At 47.2% G+C, this 14,161-nt stretch overlaps 1 protein-coding gene across 5 annotated transcripts; it reads right to left on the reverse strand.

Moving 5' to 3' along the window:
- Window positions 1-95: 95 nt before the first annotated feature.
- arhgap45b (Rho GTPase activating protein 45b) lies at window positions 96-13,634 on the reverse strand. 5 transcript variants are annotated; one of them, XM_052074745.1, is made up of 24 exons: window positions 13,200-13,634; window positions 11,716-11,956; window positions 11,136-11,324; window positions 9,849-9,989; window positions 9,550-9,634; window positions 8,684-8,756; window positions 8,523-8,592; window positions 7,955-8,086; window positions 7,221-7,282; window positions 7,026-7,136; window positions 6,865-6,945; window positions 6,626-6,790; window positions 5,717-5,854; window positions 5,437-5,633; window positions 5,275-5,357; window positions 4,860-4,946; window positions 4,662-4,766; window positions 3,543-3,706; window positions 3,270-3,458; window positions 2,479-2,616; window positions 2,099-2,352; window positions 1,784-2,021; window positions 1,291-1,387; window positions 96-637 (listed from the first exon to the last, which is right to left on the reverse strand). In XM_052074745.1, the coding sequence occupies exons 1-24, from the start codon at window positions 13,473-13,475 to the stop codon at window positions 309-311; spliced, it is 3,645 nt and encodes a 1,214-aa protein (XP_051930705.1). In that variant the 5' UTR covers window positions 13,476-13,634; the 3' UTR covers window positions 96-308. The 5 variants fall into 5 exon arrangements, with proteins under 5 accessions (XP_051930705.1, XP_051930703.1, XP_051930704.1 ...); XM_052074743.1 differs by having other exon boundaries at window positions 5,275-5,369; window positions 13,200-13,631; XM_052074744.1 differs by having other exon boundaries at window positions 4,662-4,763; window positions 5,275-5,369; window positions 13,200-13,629.
- Between the last annotated feature and the right edge of the window lie 527 nt (window positions 13,635-14,161).

Genomic DNA, 14,161 nt, shown 5'->3' on the forward strand with positions numbered 1-14,161 from the left:
AGAAAAAAAAAGACAAAACTTCTAATTCTGTTGCACCAAGTGCGTAGTCCAGAGAATGACCTCAAGTTGATGAGCATGCACGAGCCACACTCAAATATATTTATATAAATGTCTTATTTTATTAAAACGCAATAACAATTTGAAATACAATGACAAAATAAACAAAGAAAAGTGCTGAAATAAAACCAGCAGCACTTTGAAGGCAATTAAAACACTTGGGACTGTATGCCAATTAAGTCCTGTAAGAAAAGCCGAGTGCTGCCAAAAGCTGGAAAGAAGCAAACCATCAAAGAGCTTTAAAGTGATCATTAGACAAATTCGGGCCCTTTTGCTCGGTTTCTGCTGAATGCCATCTTCTTGCTATGTAGGCGTCCTAGCAGGACTCTGGAACCACGCGATGGTGAGGAGTAGTAGTAATTGTTGGACTGGTTGACGTTCAGCTCGGCCAGAGATGCGATCAGACTGCCCTCGACACAGTTTGCGTCATCGTTGGGAGGGGGCGGAGTCCCGTCCAGCTCCAGGTTGTCCTGGTAGTTCAACTGCTCGTCTTCCTCGGCCACCTCCGCGCCTCCTGGCTTGGCGCTCTCATCCTGCTCCGAGTCCGAGTCGGGGAGCTGCTCGCTGGAGCCCATTGAGCCTGAGGAGGTACCCGTGTCGCGTTACTGTGTCACGTCACGCCGACAGCACTGGTTCTGGGGAGGTTTGCAGGGGCACCTGCACCCCTTAAGCCATTCTGCATCCAAGTAGATACTAAGCAATGCCTTAGTAAGGTTTGTTGTATTTTGTGTTGATGCCATGAGCGTATGTCAGGCTAACTTGACAACAGAGCTGAATGGCCACTAGTGTGCATATGAAGTCCCTTTCATATGCAGTCATGCGTGAAAACCTGTAACCATTGTAAATAACACAGCCACCGTACGCTGTATTTTCTATGCTATTGCTATTATTATTATATTTATTCTACAAATGCTTTATGTTATATTGCACTTTCTGAAACATTTATTTTGTGCAATGAAACACCAACTCCCCGGCCCCCAAATCTTGCTGCTGTAGACTGCAAATTTCCCCAGTGTGGGACGAATAAAAGTTATCTTATTACAGGCCTGATGCAGTTCGTTGAATGAAAATGAGCAAGTCAAGCCACGGAGCACAACCTTGCAGCGCAACACCAAAAATGAAAACCAACAACTGGGTGCATGTTTAATTAAGAAGTTATGTCCCTTTGAGTAGTATTGTTCTAAAACCGACACTGCACGCTGAATTTGGAAAAATTTACAAAACAAAACTCACCGCAGCCTTCGTCCATTTTGTCTGACTCTGATTTGCTCTTTCTGTGCGGGCCTGTGTCCTCGTCACCGTCAGCAGAACTGCTGGTTATATCCTCGACCTAAACCATTAGCACAAACAAATGTCATCAAAAAGTAAAAAAAAAAATATATAAATTCCAAAATAAAAAAAATAATAAAATCATTCTTTCCTAAGAAATTTCTCCCAGTTCACTTAATGGAAATTTCTAAAAACACAAAAATCATCTGTACAAATGTAGTAAGAAGCACCCGTGGTTAAGCATAAATGGGGAAATAGATAACAAATATGGTCGCATTTGTAGAGATAAAAGCCTCCTCACTGATCCACATTTAATAGACACCTGATATGTCACTGTTCATTAAATTGTAATCATAGAGCTCTCATTCAGTACCACCCAATTCTAGATCAAGTCTGAAAAGACGTTTGAAAACGTCTTTGGGAGTGAGTGAGTTAAATACTAGCGGTAGAAGCTCACCAGGCGAGCAGAGGTGGAGGCAGAGCGGCAGGTCTTGTGGCAGAGGGAGCTCTTTGATTGAAAGATGGATGCGTAGAAGACGATGAGGGCCTCCACCACACGGGCCTGGTGGGGGTAGTCCACCAGAGACGAGAGCGAAATGGTCGCCCCCGTGGGACGAGGACGCATCAGCGACGGCCCGAACACGATCCCCAAATTATTGGGACTCATCTTGTTCTCCTCCTCCAGCTCGGCGATCCTAAGAGATGCGAGAGCGCGCGTCACGGTGGGTGTGTCCACACGACCCGACGGAAGCCGTATCATTCTCCTACGTACCGCCGAAGATGGCGAATCAGGTATCGCAGGGTGGCCATGTTGACTTTGGGCAGCTCCTTCAGAAGCTCCCTCAACTTGTCGACCATCACCAATATCTCCGGCTCAGTTTCGGGGCCCAAGTCCACCAGCTGAGGCCCCCTGCCCACTGCGGGGGGGCCGCCGGGCTCATCGGGGTCAGCGTCGGCCTGCACGCTCTCCTTGGCCAAACCCACCAGATTGTTGTAAATGTGGAACGGCAGGATGGGTTCTGGCAACTGGATAGCATACAAGCAGGGAATTAATCAGTAGTTTAGCAGCCTCATTTTACTTTGTCTTTTTTTTGGGGGGGGGGGGGGGGGGGGTTCTTAAACTGTAAGCGCCCGTTGCGAAGCAAGACTGACTTGTCGCAGGTAGAGCTTGAGCACGTTGCTGATGTCGTGCGGAGAACACTGGGACAGCTCCACGAGTTCCTTGCCGTTCTCGAAGGCCTGACACAGCTTCTCCACGCGCGTCTTCACGCCGTTCACCCGGTAGATGCCCTGCGAGCCAGCAGAACGCAAGTCAGTCATGTTTGATTCATGTGGCACTTCTCATAGACAGAGGGACAAAGTGCTAACTACATCTCCCGCGTGACTTGGTTAACACGGACTAATGGCTGATTAGACTGTTGAGTATGCTTGCAGATGGGGAGAGGGGTGTGGGGGGGGGGTTGATTGTGATTAAAGCGGGGGATGCCAAAGTTATGCAATCTTTCTGTGTCAAGACAAAAACAATGGTAGTCAGATAACGCACAGTCCATGTTGAGTGAAGACAGTGGTCACGTAACCTATGCAGGTCTCAAAGAGAAGCCCTCATCAGTATTCGTTGAGAACAAGCACTGTGTAAACTGCTTTTGTGGTGGCGGCTCCTTCTTACAAGATTGACTTATCTTTCATCTTATCCAGATCTCCGAAGGATTTTTCAAGCCACTTTAACTCTTTCAATTTGAAATATTTTCCGGGGGTGGGGAGTATAAATGCAGAAATGGCTTACAGGTTTAAATGAACACGTAAATGAAAAAGTACAGCCCGTTTGAAAACGGCAATGAGAATGAGTGTCCCCCCCCCCAAATTGGCGTGCCTTTTTTTTTTTTTTTTTTAGAAAGCGACCATAAGCAGATAGCTAGATAGATGGAGCCGAAACCTTCTCTCACCTTCATCTTCAGCGCCCGCCTCTCGATCTCAGAGATGCACTTGGTGATGATGAAAGGGATGCCGTCGCTGGCGCAGCTGGCCACCTGAGAGAATTCCCTCCCGAAGAGCTGCAGACGGCCCCGCAGCTTCTTGTGGCCGCACTGGATGGCCAACGTCTCCAGGCAGCGTTTGTGACAAGCCAGGAAACACTACGGACACAACGAGGATGAGCCCGCCTGAGGAATGACTTTTTAGTTTGAGGGGCTCCGGGGGCGGGGGGAGAGACTCCTCACCTCTTCGCACTCGGCGCCCTGGAAGTACACGTAGCTGTCGCACTCGCGGCACTTGGCTGGAGTACGCAGCTTCCTCAGGCGGTGCGTTTGGGCGGCTTTGGACAAGCCCACGCTGCGGAAAGGTCTGGTGGAGACCACCACGTCGGGTTCCATGCCGTTCATGCCTGCGGAAGAACCAAAGACGCTCGGTAAAAGGTCTTATACCCGACGGCCTCAAGTATGCCAAGTGTTGCCTTCATTCATCCACCTTTACATTTCACACAAAGCTAGGCAAAGCAGATCATGTCAAAACGATGTCAAGTTTCGCACAGCAACTTGGCATTCCGTAATCATGACGTAAGCAGTTGGTTCTCAGGTGACTTATAAAAAAACAAAAATCTGTAAGACATGGGACTATTGGTTTCAACACAATCGGCTTTTGGAGCACAAACCTGTAAATGGAGGAGTATGTACGTGCAATTTTTATGTATTATGGCCCAAATTGAATCATTTATATTTTTGTCAGATATCTCAATAATGTTACTAGGATCTGTGAAAACTATGATTCTTTTATTTTTCAAGAAAAAAAACTAAATATCAATCCAAAAGGATGCGGAAAGTTTTTATTTCTTTTTTCAGAACCTACTGACAGCCATCAACAGAAGTTAACCACTCAACCCCGGACGTGACGGCAGTGCAATTAATAAATTACATGGCGATATGATGTAAGGACTCCAAGCGATATGAACGATGCCAGCCTGGATCGCGGCGGCTCACCATTAAAATATGTTGCATTGTGTGACAAATAGATGACACAGTCAACAATGACGTGCGTTGCGACAGAAATGGGACGTGGGCAATATTCATGAGGAAAAGTGCGGATATATTGAAAGGCGAGGCTGAAATGGAGCAGCGAGGCGCAGGCTGCTCGTACGTTTTTGCAGCACGCCCTGCAATTCTATCCAATGGTCATTTTGAAATGATAAATATGGTTATGTAACGTTGTAAAACACAATATGTGTGTACCATCTGTATTTACTTCACAGCGAAGAGGGAAGCGGATTTCTTGTGCGTGTACTGCCCAAGCGACAAACAAAGCTAATATGAATAACATGGCAAGAACTAAACTAAAAGTCTTACTTGGCGTCTCAAATGAGGTCACGTTGCCATCTTTTTCATCCGTGTCCTCTGCGGACGAGACCGTTCCGGTGGATGACGTCCGGGTAATTTTGCCGATGTCGGCTGCTGACGTGGAAGGATGACAAGTGTGAAAATGTTTCCCAGAGGGGAGGAGGGGAAAAACCCCTCCAAACAAAACAAAAACTGTGATCGGCGCACTTGTGCTGGCGATTGGAGACTCCAGGGTGCCGTCTGCTCCCACGCTGTCATCACTCACTGTGGAGCCCCACGACTTGTGACCCTGCCCTGCATACCAAATCATACAGTCGTGTCAAACGACGACGGTAGGGTGCAATCTGACATCGATGTACCTTGACATTGGATTTCACCTTCAGTTTTTTGGGAGGTTGTTCTGGGCTTTTTTTTTTTTTTTTTAAACCAATTGTATGTTATGTCTCTTCAATTTTTTGATTTTCCTCCACCGGCCACATCCAGCGAGGTTGACTACAGTTGCGTGGATCTTAAATTTTTGATGATGTGAAACCCTTGTTCCAGGAACTTTGGCTTGGTGATGGTCTTTCAGCCTTTACATTTAACCTGCTGGTCTAGAATGTTATTTCTAGGCATGACTCACTGGCATGACGGTCCGTTTCCACTCCCGCGGCGGGGTTGTCTGTCTGGCTCGTCTGCTCTGTGTCAAAGCTGTCGTTTCTCCTTCTGAGGACGGCGCTGTGTTCATTCAACACGCGATACATTAAAAGTGTCACCTCACCATGACGAAAACGCTCTCCCTTACTGCGACGTCGTGCCGGAAGGGGTGAAGGGCTCGAACGCGTAACAGACGGCGGGCTGATCCGGCAGCTGCAAGTCTCGCACGTGGGCGGTGTACTGTTGGCCCGGGTCGTACAGCTTGCTGCTCTCGCACAAAGTCTGGTAACAGACGGGTAGCGCCACCGTCTGCATGTGCATGGACTGGTAGTACGAGATGGTGGCCTGGAGGTTGCAAAGGAAACGACGGTGAAGCGACGGTCGCTGGAAAGACGTTGAAGAGATGGCATCGGTGTTTGGCGTCGAACCGAGCGCAGTGTCTGGTCGCTCTGTTTGATGAGGTCCTGCAGCTGTCTCAGCACCGTGACTTTGGTGTGCTCCAGCTCCATCATCTGAACCGTGGCGTCGGCGATGCACGTTCGGTACGTTGCCTCCGCCTCATCCGCCTACGAATCAAAATAGACACCAAGGACCTCATCAAAACTGCGTTTACGATCCAAGGTTGTCCAAACTCAGGGCGGCATGGTGCAGGAGTGGTTAGCGTATCGACTTAATACCGCAGAGGTCATGGGTTCAATCCCAGCTGCGGGCTTCCTGTGTGGAGTTTGTATGTTCTCCTCGTGCCTGCGTGGTTTTTCTCCGGGTACTGCGGTTTCCTCCCACATGCCATAAAACTGCATGGCCGGCTAATGGAACACTTTAAACCGTCCCTACGTGTGATTGTGAGCATGAATGGTTGTTCGTCTATGTGTGCCCTGCAGTTGGCTGGCAACCGGTTCAGGGTGTCCCCCGCCTACTGCCAGAAGACGGCTGGGATAGGCTCCGGCACCCCCCCGGCCCCGCCACGCGACCCTTGTGAGGATAAAGCGGTTCCAAAAATGGATGAATGGGATGGTTGTCCAAACTCGAGAGATTAAGAGAAATTCCCGGCTGCTTTTACGTCATTCTCTTAACTTTACGTCCTCTTTTTCTGGTAACAAAGGACCATTCTCATGACATTACGACGACCCTTTTTTTCTGAACATTACAACTTTTCTATACTTTCTCTTAAATTTTGCGGGAATAAAAATGCAATTGATTTGAATTGAAATATATAATACAGTTTTTCTTGCAGCATGATAATTATTATCTTCACATCAACCTAGTTCATATTTATTTTTTTCTTATTTTAGCCACATCTCTTTTTAAGACTACATGGAGTCGCGAGGAACGAGCACCTTGTTGCGAGCCTCTTCCTCCAACCGCTTCTTCTTGTCCAAGGACTTGGCGGTGGCTCCCGCCCCCTCCTCCTCGGCTCGACTGGCGGCCGCTTTGGCCTTGTAGTCCTCGCAGCGCGCCATGTAGGCTTGCTTGGCCTTGCGCAGGTTGGCCTCGCAGTCCATCTGTCGGGAGAAGCGGCTCATCTCACTCTCAACACTCGAGTCCCTTGCGCGCATGCTCGCGTTCGGAGACGGACCAGTTTTCTCTTTGCTCGGACCCAGTGGTCCTTGATTTCCTTCCGGCGCTTCTCATGCTCTTGCTTTCGCAGCACCAGCGGCTGCACACAAACGCACACGTATGCGGACACGTTCTGCTGTTCGTGACGGAAAAAGTCGTCTCGCACCAAATGGGAGTCACCTGGATAAAAGTCTGGTTGTGCAGGGTGGCGCAGGCCTGCTGGAGGCCGACGCTTTGTTCCTGGTCCTGCTCCAAAGCGAGAGAGTAGATGGAGAAGAGGGGCATGTGGGGCTGCAGGGGAAAAAAAAAGTAACGCTCATCGGCTGCATCGGGACGGACAAGAAAGCATACGTGTTCTCCAAAAATGCGGCTCACGTGTGTTATGCTGTGTTTGCAGGAATGATATAATCTCTGAAGACCTTTGGAGAATTCCATCTCTGGTGGAAGACACACACAAGTGGTTGGTTAAATGGGACCATGGTTGCAGTGATGCTTTCAGGCATGCACCCCCCCCCCCCCCACCTCTCCTCTCAATTTCTGAAGCCATGACTATAATGTTTCATTGCATCTTTATTCTTTATAATTTTTCTTGGAAAGTTTCTTTTGTCATAAATCTACAACTTTTTTCTTTTAACATTTTTGCCTTCTCCTAATAATGAGGAAATTGAAATGAAAAAAAATCACCTGCAAATATGAGGATTTTATTCCCATAATCTGACTATCCTTGTATTTTTCCTCCAATCATTGAATACTAACGCTTACACATTAAAACCTTCACATTGCAGCAGTATCCTTATAACATTTATTTTATTCTAGAAACATTACATCTTGATTATTACAAAAGTACAATTAAAAAATGTTTTCCTTATGATTGACATGATTCAACTTGAACATAATTACTTCTCCTGTTAGGCTATTTTTTTTCTTTTCACAATAAATTTCCTCTCACGACACCCATTCCTGAAAACATTTTGACTGTTTTAGGCTTTGTTTTATTTTCCAATTGCGAACGCAGGCAAATACTGCACATTTGGCAAAGTCAAAACGACCAAGGCAAAAGCTCTTCGATGTTGACTTACAGCCAACGTAGCAGAGCAACCACAACGTACCCAGTGAGGTTCTCTTCTCCACGTAACTAATGATATCCTTCATGTACTTGGCGATGGTTTTGGCGTACTGCAGAGCCGAGTCAACGCCGCCCTCACTGCGCTGCAAGATCACGTCCGCCCCCTCCATGTTGCCTGCCGATTGGGGAAAAAAATATTGAGTTTCATATGTTACGAAGTGGGAAAAACGAGAACACGCAGGCACAAACGGATTTCTTGTCGCGTTCAATTTTCGCATGCGGACAGTTTTGCTCAGAGATTTTGTCACCAGAGCCTCCTACTGAATTAAACATGACTGACGTGAATATTCAGCATGAGGACGGAATGAAACCGTCTATCAATAAGGGTCTCCGGTAAAAAAAAAAATCTAACGACAACACGCCAAATTTAAAGCCACGGCTTTCCAGGCATGACAATAAAGTTCTGTCTTATTGTCTCAAAAGTACAGGAACTAAAATGAAACATTGCAGAAGCAACCGCACCAGACGGCAATGAAAATGTCATTCTTATACCACTCTTCATGTCTCTTAAAAAAATAAATAAAGTGAAAGTGCAAGATGAGACTGCCTACCCATGTCGTCCGAGTTGCTCCCCAGCTGACCGCTGTCCTGACCTGCAGCGCCATACAAGTTCTCCATGGACTGCGCAAGGCAAATAAAACATGCAATGCTACGACCAGTCGTGACCAATCAATAGCGCGGCTGAAAGGAGGAGAACGGGCGAGACGCTCACCCGGCTCTTCTCCGTGGGCAACAATGAGAGCAGCGTGCTGCTGTCCACCTCGCCCATCAGCAGCTCAGACACACTGGACGCAAGCACAAAAATACATGCTGACCTTAAACCACGTTGCGCATGTCGAATGTTCTCAAAATGTTTTTTTTTCTCACTAAAGCACATCAAATTAAAATTAAAATCTCATGCACAACTAACAAACTATTTGTGCAACATTACAGGTGTTTTGTTATTGTGACCTTTTTGCAACATTAAAACCTTTTCCTGCCAACTTTCCAAACATGACGACTACTTTCTCTTAACACTCTATATTTTTTTCAGGAGACAAATGAACCCATTTTTTATTTTATTTTAATTACAAGTTGTCTGGTGCAAACGACATTTCATGCAACTCATTGTTGATTGGAACGATTTAGGCAGCGGTGTGTGTCGGCTTTTTCAAGGAGTGTAAAGTTCATCTCGCTGCCGACAGAAGCCGAGTGGATGAGGAAATGGAGCTGTCAGACATTTCAACTGTGACAGCTCACTTCCCCTTGCCGTTCTCTTGATAGTTGAAACAGACTTGTGACCACACTCCTACGCAAAGAAACGCTCCACAATGGTCACTTTTACAGAAGACAAATTAAAAAAAACAACTCAAAGGCATTTGCACCCTACTCATCCAAAATACTGTCAAGAACGGGTGTTTGTTCGTCTCCACCGCCAGCCATTTTGTGCCACGGCGTACAAGAAAACAAAAACCACTTCCTGTTTTCGTGCTCAGCCTCTTGCAAATGTGTCACCATTTACGCACTTCTCTCCAGGTTTCCATACACACACAATTTCGAACGCACAACTTCTGTTTTTAAGCAATCCATGCGACTCACTTGCTGCTGAAGGCCACCGCGATGGTCTCAATGGCTTTCTCAAAGTCCTTTTTGTCCGAGTCATTGCACGCCTCATAGTGGAAGCCTGAAAAGGTGTTTAGTCATGAATTGTATTCCTGTGTCTTGCGATTTAAAAAAAATAAAGTCTTGTCATCCTTTTACTCGACTCCCATATTGTGCCCTTATGCAATCAGTCTATGCCTAATTCTTGGCTATATTCTTGACCCTAAGCCGTTAAACGCTGTGTCGAGTGGAAACAAGAGTTCAGAACAACAAATCACCGATCCCCTTTGACTCACCTTTGACTTTGGCTATGAGTTTCCCGGCGGCGGTGAGGATCTCCACCGTGTTGAGGAAGGGGTACAAATTGATGACCTGCCGCAACACGCGTAGAACTTCCCCCAAGCACTCGTGGGCGACGGGCCGCTGATTCTCCGTACCTGCGTGTCAACGGGGGGAGCTAAATTGACTTGTTTTCATTCACACTTCTTGTTAGCGAGCAACTTTGAGCCAGTTTGCTCATTGCTAGCTATGTTAGCTTCTCGCGTAGGCTAGGTGCCATACGTTTGGCATTTGTGGGTTACAAATCAGGATCCCAAATCATATATAATGTTGACTTTACAACAGTTTGTTTGAGGAGTCTCTGGCGCGCCTGCCAACCGATCAAGTGTGAATGACGCAACCGGGAAAATATTTGGCTATCGTCCGTGTTCTGAAAACGTATTTGTGACAGAGGTCTTGTGTTCTTCTGCCCCACCGGAATGTTAAAGTGACCTCAAGTTAGATTCATATCAACGTCTAAATTGAATCGGACTTTTTTGGGGACTGATTTCCTCTTGGCTTCGAATACGGACGACAACAATTGGATGACATCAGATGTCACAAAAGCATCCTCGGAGGCGCCTGTTCGTGTCCATGATGATAAGAACACAGTGACCTCAAGAGTGTTGTCCAACAGGAAGTGGACTCCCCCCCACGCCCCCTTAAGTTAGGCAATGGCGCACAACATGCCGCCTTGTAGATTTTCATTAAGTTGCTTTATGTCAAGCAACACTCTTAACGACATTACAGTCAGATGTGGCCTCCCTTTCGGAGGAGGAAGTGCCGCTTGGAGAGTGATACCTACTGTAGCTTCCTGTTTTAAAAGAACGAGAGAACATGAAACTACACGTGTGTCGCAGGTGGCTTTAAGTATGGCCGGTTGGGTATTTTGAGTCCCCTTAGGAAATGTGAGCCTTCATTTTGGAGTTAAAAAAAAGAGCTGTATGGAAAGAGGCAATTTAAATATGAATCTCCTTTGAAAAACCTCCATGCATTGATTTTTCTACACCGCTTGTTCTCATGAGGACCTGCAGCCGATTGCCGCTGACTTGCGGCGACAGGTGAGGTCCACTCTGGACTGGTAAGACGGTGATGTCGGCAAGAAATGCTTGCGTTGGAAAAATACCAGCTCTTACCGTCGGGGGTATACAACTTTAATTAAAAAAAATCGGGGGCAAAAATCGGGTCAACAACAGCCCCATTATCTTCATGCGAGTACCGGGCCAAAGGCGAAAAATAGGTAGCAGGTATTTGAATTCAGCTACCTTCAGCCAGCACCACCACGTCCTTCAGCTTCTCCACAGCTTCGGCAAAGCGCGCCACGTCCCTGAGCAGGGCCGGGATGTCCTCCACCTCGATGGCGGCGGGCTCGGGACCTTCAGATGACGGCGCCGTTGGTGTCATGGCTCCTTTAGCCTGGCCTTTGGTGAATACCCACGACTGGAGAGTCAAACCTGGGTTGGAGGGTGGGGGGTGGGGGTGGGGCAAGTTGCTTAGGCGGTAAAAGGCCATGCATTTTGTCCCTGGGCCTTGAGTAGAGATTTACGATCCTTAATCCATCTCTCAAAGGATTAAATTTCCAGATTTAAAAAAAAAAGGGGGGGGGGTGTACAAAATGAAGATGGGTAGGATAAGATATACAAGTGGTTTTGTTTAAGAGAAAAAAAAACAAATTACAGCTTCATGTATATAATTTCCATTGTAACTATTGAAAATGTTTTGCACAATATTTTAGATGTGTGTGTGCGCGCAATTTTTATTCAGTATAAAAATGGGATGTTGATTCACTTTCTTGATAGGTTTTTGTTTTGCGGAACCTCTGTGGTATTTCCCGCGTTGTCTCACCTGCAGCGCTGGCATGTCGGCTCAGGGTGGTCGGCCGCCTCAGGGTGGCGGTGGAGGTCGGGGCGACCGGTGGCAACTTGAAGTGCTGTGGGCTCGGCGTTCCCGGGCAGGACAGAGATGGGTCCTGGAGTCCGGCGGAGGATGGAGTGAACATGGATGAGGATGAGGAGGAATACGTGGGTGAAGAGGAGAGGGTGGCGTCACCGCCATCCTTCCGAGGCTGCTCCTGTAGGATGGACAGCTGGGAGGGACACATAAGAGGAAAGCTCAAAATGGCTTCTCTTTTGTCATGCTGTTGTCAAGAGACTTTCACAAGATCCCGCACGGCAGCACTTCCTGATTTTGAGGGTGCGGCAGAGATGCGAACAAATGCAGCTTGCCGAGAAGACGATGTCTATCACTTTATCATATTTCTATACTTACCTGTTTGAGCCACACGTCCAGTCGCTGTTTGCCATGACCGTCCACGTTCTTAGCCCTCAAACTGATGGAATACGGCTTGTAGCTACGTTTGCGCCCCCGCTTCAGCATGGCCATACAACCTCAAGGAACCAGTAGCAACATCCCAACTACCTATCGTGAACACACTCGGACAACACTACATTACACTACAGCCTGACTTGCAATATATCTCATCAATGGCCTCTGAGCTCCTTCTCTTGGACTGAATGTTATCTGACAGCACACAGGCACGCCGAAAGTGACAATTTCATCAGTGCGCGCCTCCCGGAAGGGATGTGTTCACTCAATCAAACACTAACACCAAGACGTGGCACAACTCTGAAGGAGATTTTGGTTCATTCGCTCATACTGAGCACAAACTTTGATGTGGTGTATGGCATTTTGACATGGAAAAACTGGTACCGTTTGGTCAATACCAATCACAAACTAATGAGACTTGTCTTGACCTGAGGGACTCACATATACAAAAGGCTTATTTATGCGTGTACCCCGCATATATTCAGTCATAAAATGGCTGACATGAGCACCCATCATACACAAACACAAAGGAAGTGATGATTTTGCGCGAGCGCGCGCACGCAATCACTCTCTAACTCCAAGAGAAATTCACGCTAACGCCAACACTCCAATAGAAAGTGTAAAAACATATACAATAAAAATAGGACTTCAAATTACATACACGATCACACACAAACACAACACCCACACTAACAGAAGCATGAAATCAAACAAAATATACATAAAGCAGGGACGTCCACGCGTTTCCAAAAAATAAACAAATACACGCACTCATTACAACTCCAGAACATAAACTTCACACACATACACTCCGAAAACTTCACACACAGAACTCCAAAGCGCGCGCGCACACACAAACACACAAACACACACACACACACACACACACGAGTACACGCACTCTCAAAAAATAAAGAAGACGCACGCACGTTCAGCAGGGAACTTGACGGTTTGACTGGCTTCCCAATCAAGCAAGCCCCATCAAAAGCGAGCGTGTCTCTCACCGAATTGGGCGGACCGGGGCTTCCGCTTCGACTCTTCTTGGAGATGGACGGCGTCTTGATCAGTTCCCGCTTCTTGCGGGCGAACATCTTGAGGGTCCCTCGGCCTTCCATGCTGATCCCTTTGAGTTTGACGTACAGACCCCCCACCCACCCCCCTACTCTCCACTTGGGTGTTGTGCCGCCGCTCTCGCTGCTCAGCGGGGAGGCGTCGCAGACATCCGTCCGGGTCCACGGAGGGTGTCTGTGAGCCGTCGGCTTCCTCACGCCGTGGTACATTGAGCCGCGCAGGCTCACTGACTACCAGTTTCCGCGCCGCCTGCTTCCTCAAGGGAGGGGTGGGGGGTGGCCCGGAAAGGTACTACGTTTATCAAATTAGACCACCTTCAACGTGTGTCCCAGTCTGAACGTTGTCAGTCCCCCCGCCCCCCGAGACATAAAAGTACAACAAACAACGGCCCAACTTTAAAGTAACATCTCGACTGAGATATAAGTCTTACTTAGACTTGGTTCCAACGCTATCAAGTCATCAAAGCACACGTGTGCGTGCACGTCAAGTGTTTTTCAGTGTATTCTTCCGCCCGCTCGTCTCACCTGCGCCATGATGTAAGTTAGACCCCTATTTTTATTTATTTATGTATTGAATAATTTAACGAATGTGAGGTTCACACTCGACTTGTGCGTGACCGATAGACGATTAAACTTTGCATTGTATAACCGCAGCCTTCCGATCAGTTACCATCAGGGTTAGCCTTTACCCGTCAGGTAACCCTTCACATTATGAGGGTAATTTCACCAGATAAAATCCGCCTGATTATTTTATTTTCGGTAGTTTCAAACCATTTATTACTACTACACTATTTTTTTATACTATATTCATCACGTCGTTTTTTTTAATGGTATCATAATGCTCATCGTTGTTCTACCTTCTTGTCGGGCTTTCAGCGGTCCGCAAGCCGTAGCTT

Source organism: Hippocampus zosterae, chromosome 8 (assembly GCF_025434085.1).
Source record: "Hippocampus zosterae strain Florida chromosome 8, ASM2543408v3, whole genome shotgun sequence".
Classification (NCBI taxonomy): Eukaryota; Metazoa; Chordata; class Actinopteri; order Syngnathiformes; family Syngnathidae; genus Hippocampus; species Hippocampus zosterae.

Bases quoted from the DNA above. Each gene is read 5' to 3' on its own strand.
- arhgap45b (XM_052074743.1), bottom strand. From the start codon at position 13,475: ATGTACCACGGCGTGAGGAAGCCGACGGCTCACAGACACCCTCCGTGG. The intron at 7,283-7,954 runs GTACGTTGTGGT...GTCTTCCACCAG, and splicing joins GGAGAAGAGAACCTCACTGG to AGATGGAATTCTCCAAAGGT. The intron at 6,791-6,864 runs GTCCGTCTCCGA...TTCTCCCGACAG, and splicing joins TCCGAGCAAAGAGAAAACTG to ATGGACTGCGAGGCCAACCT.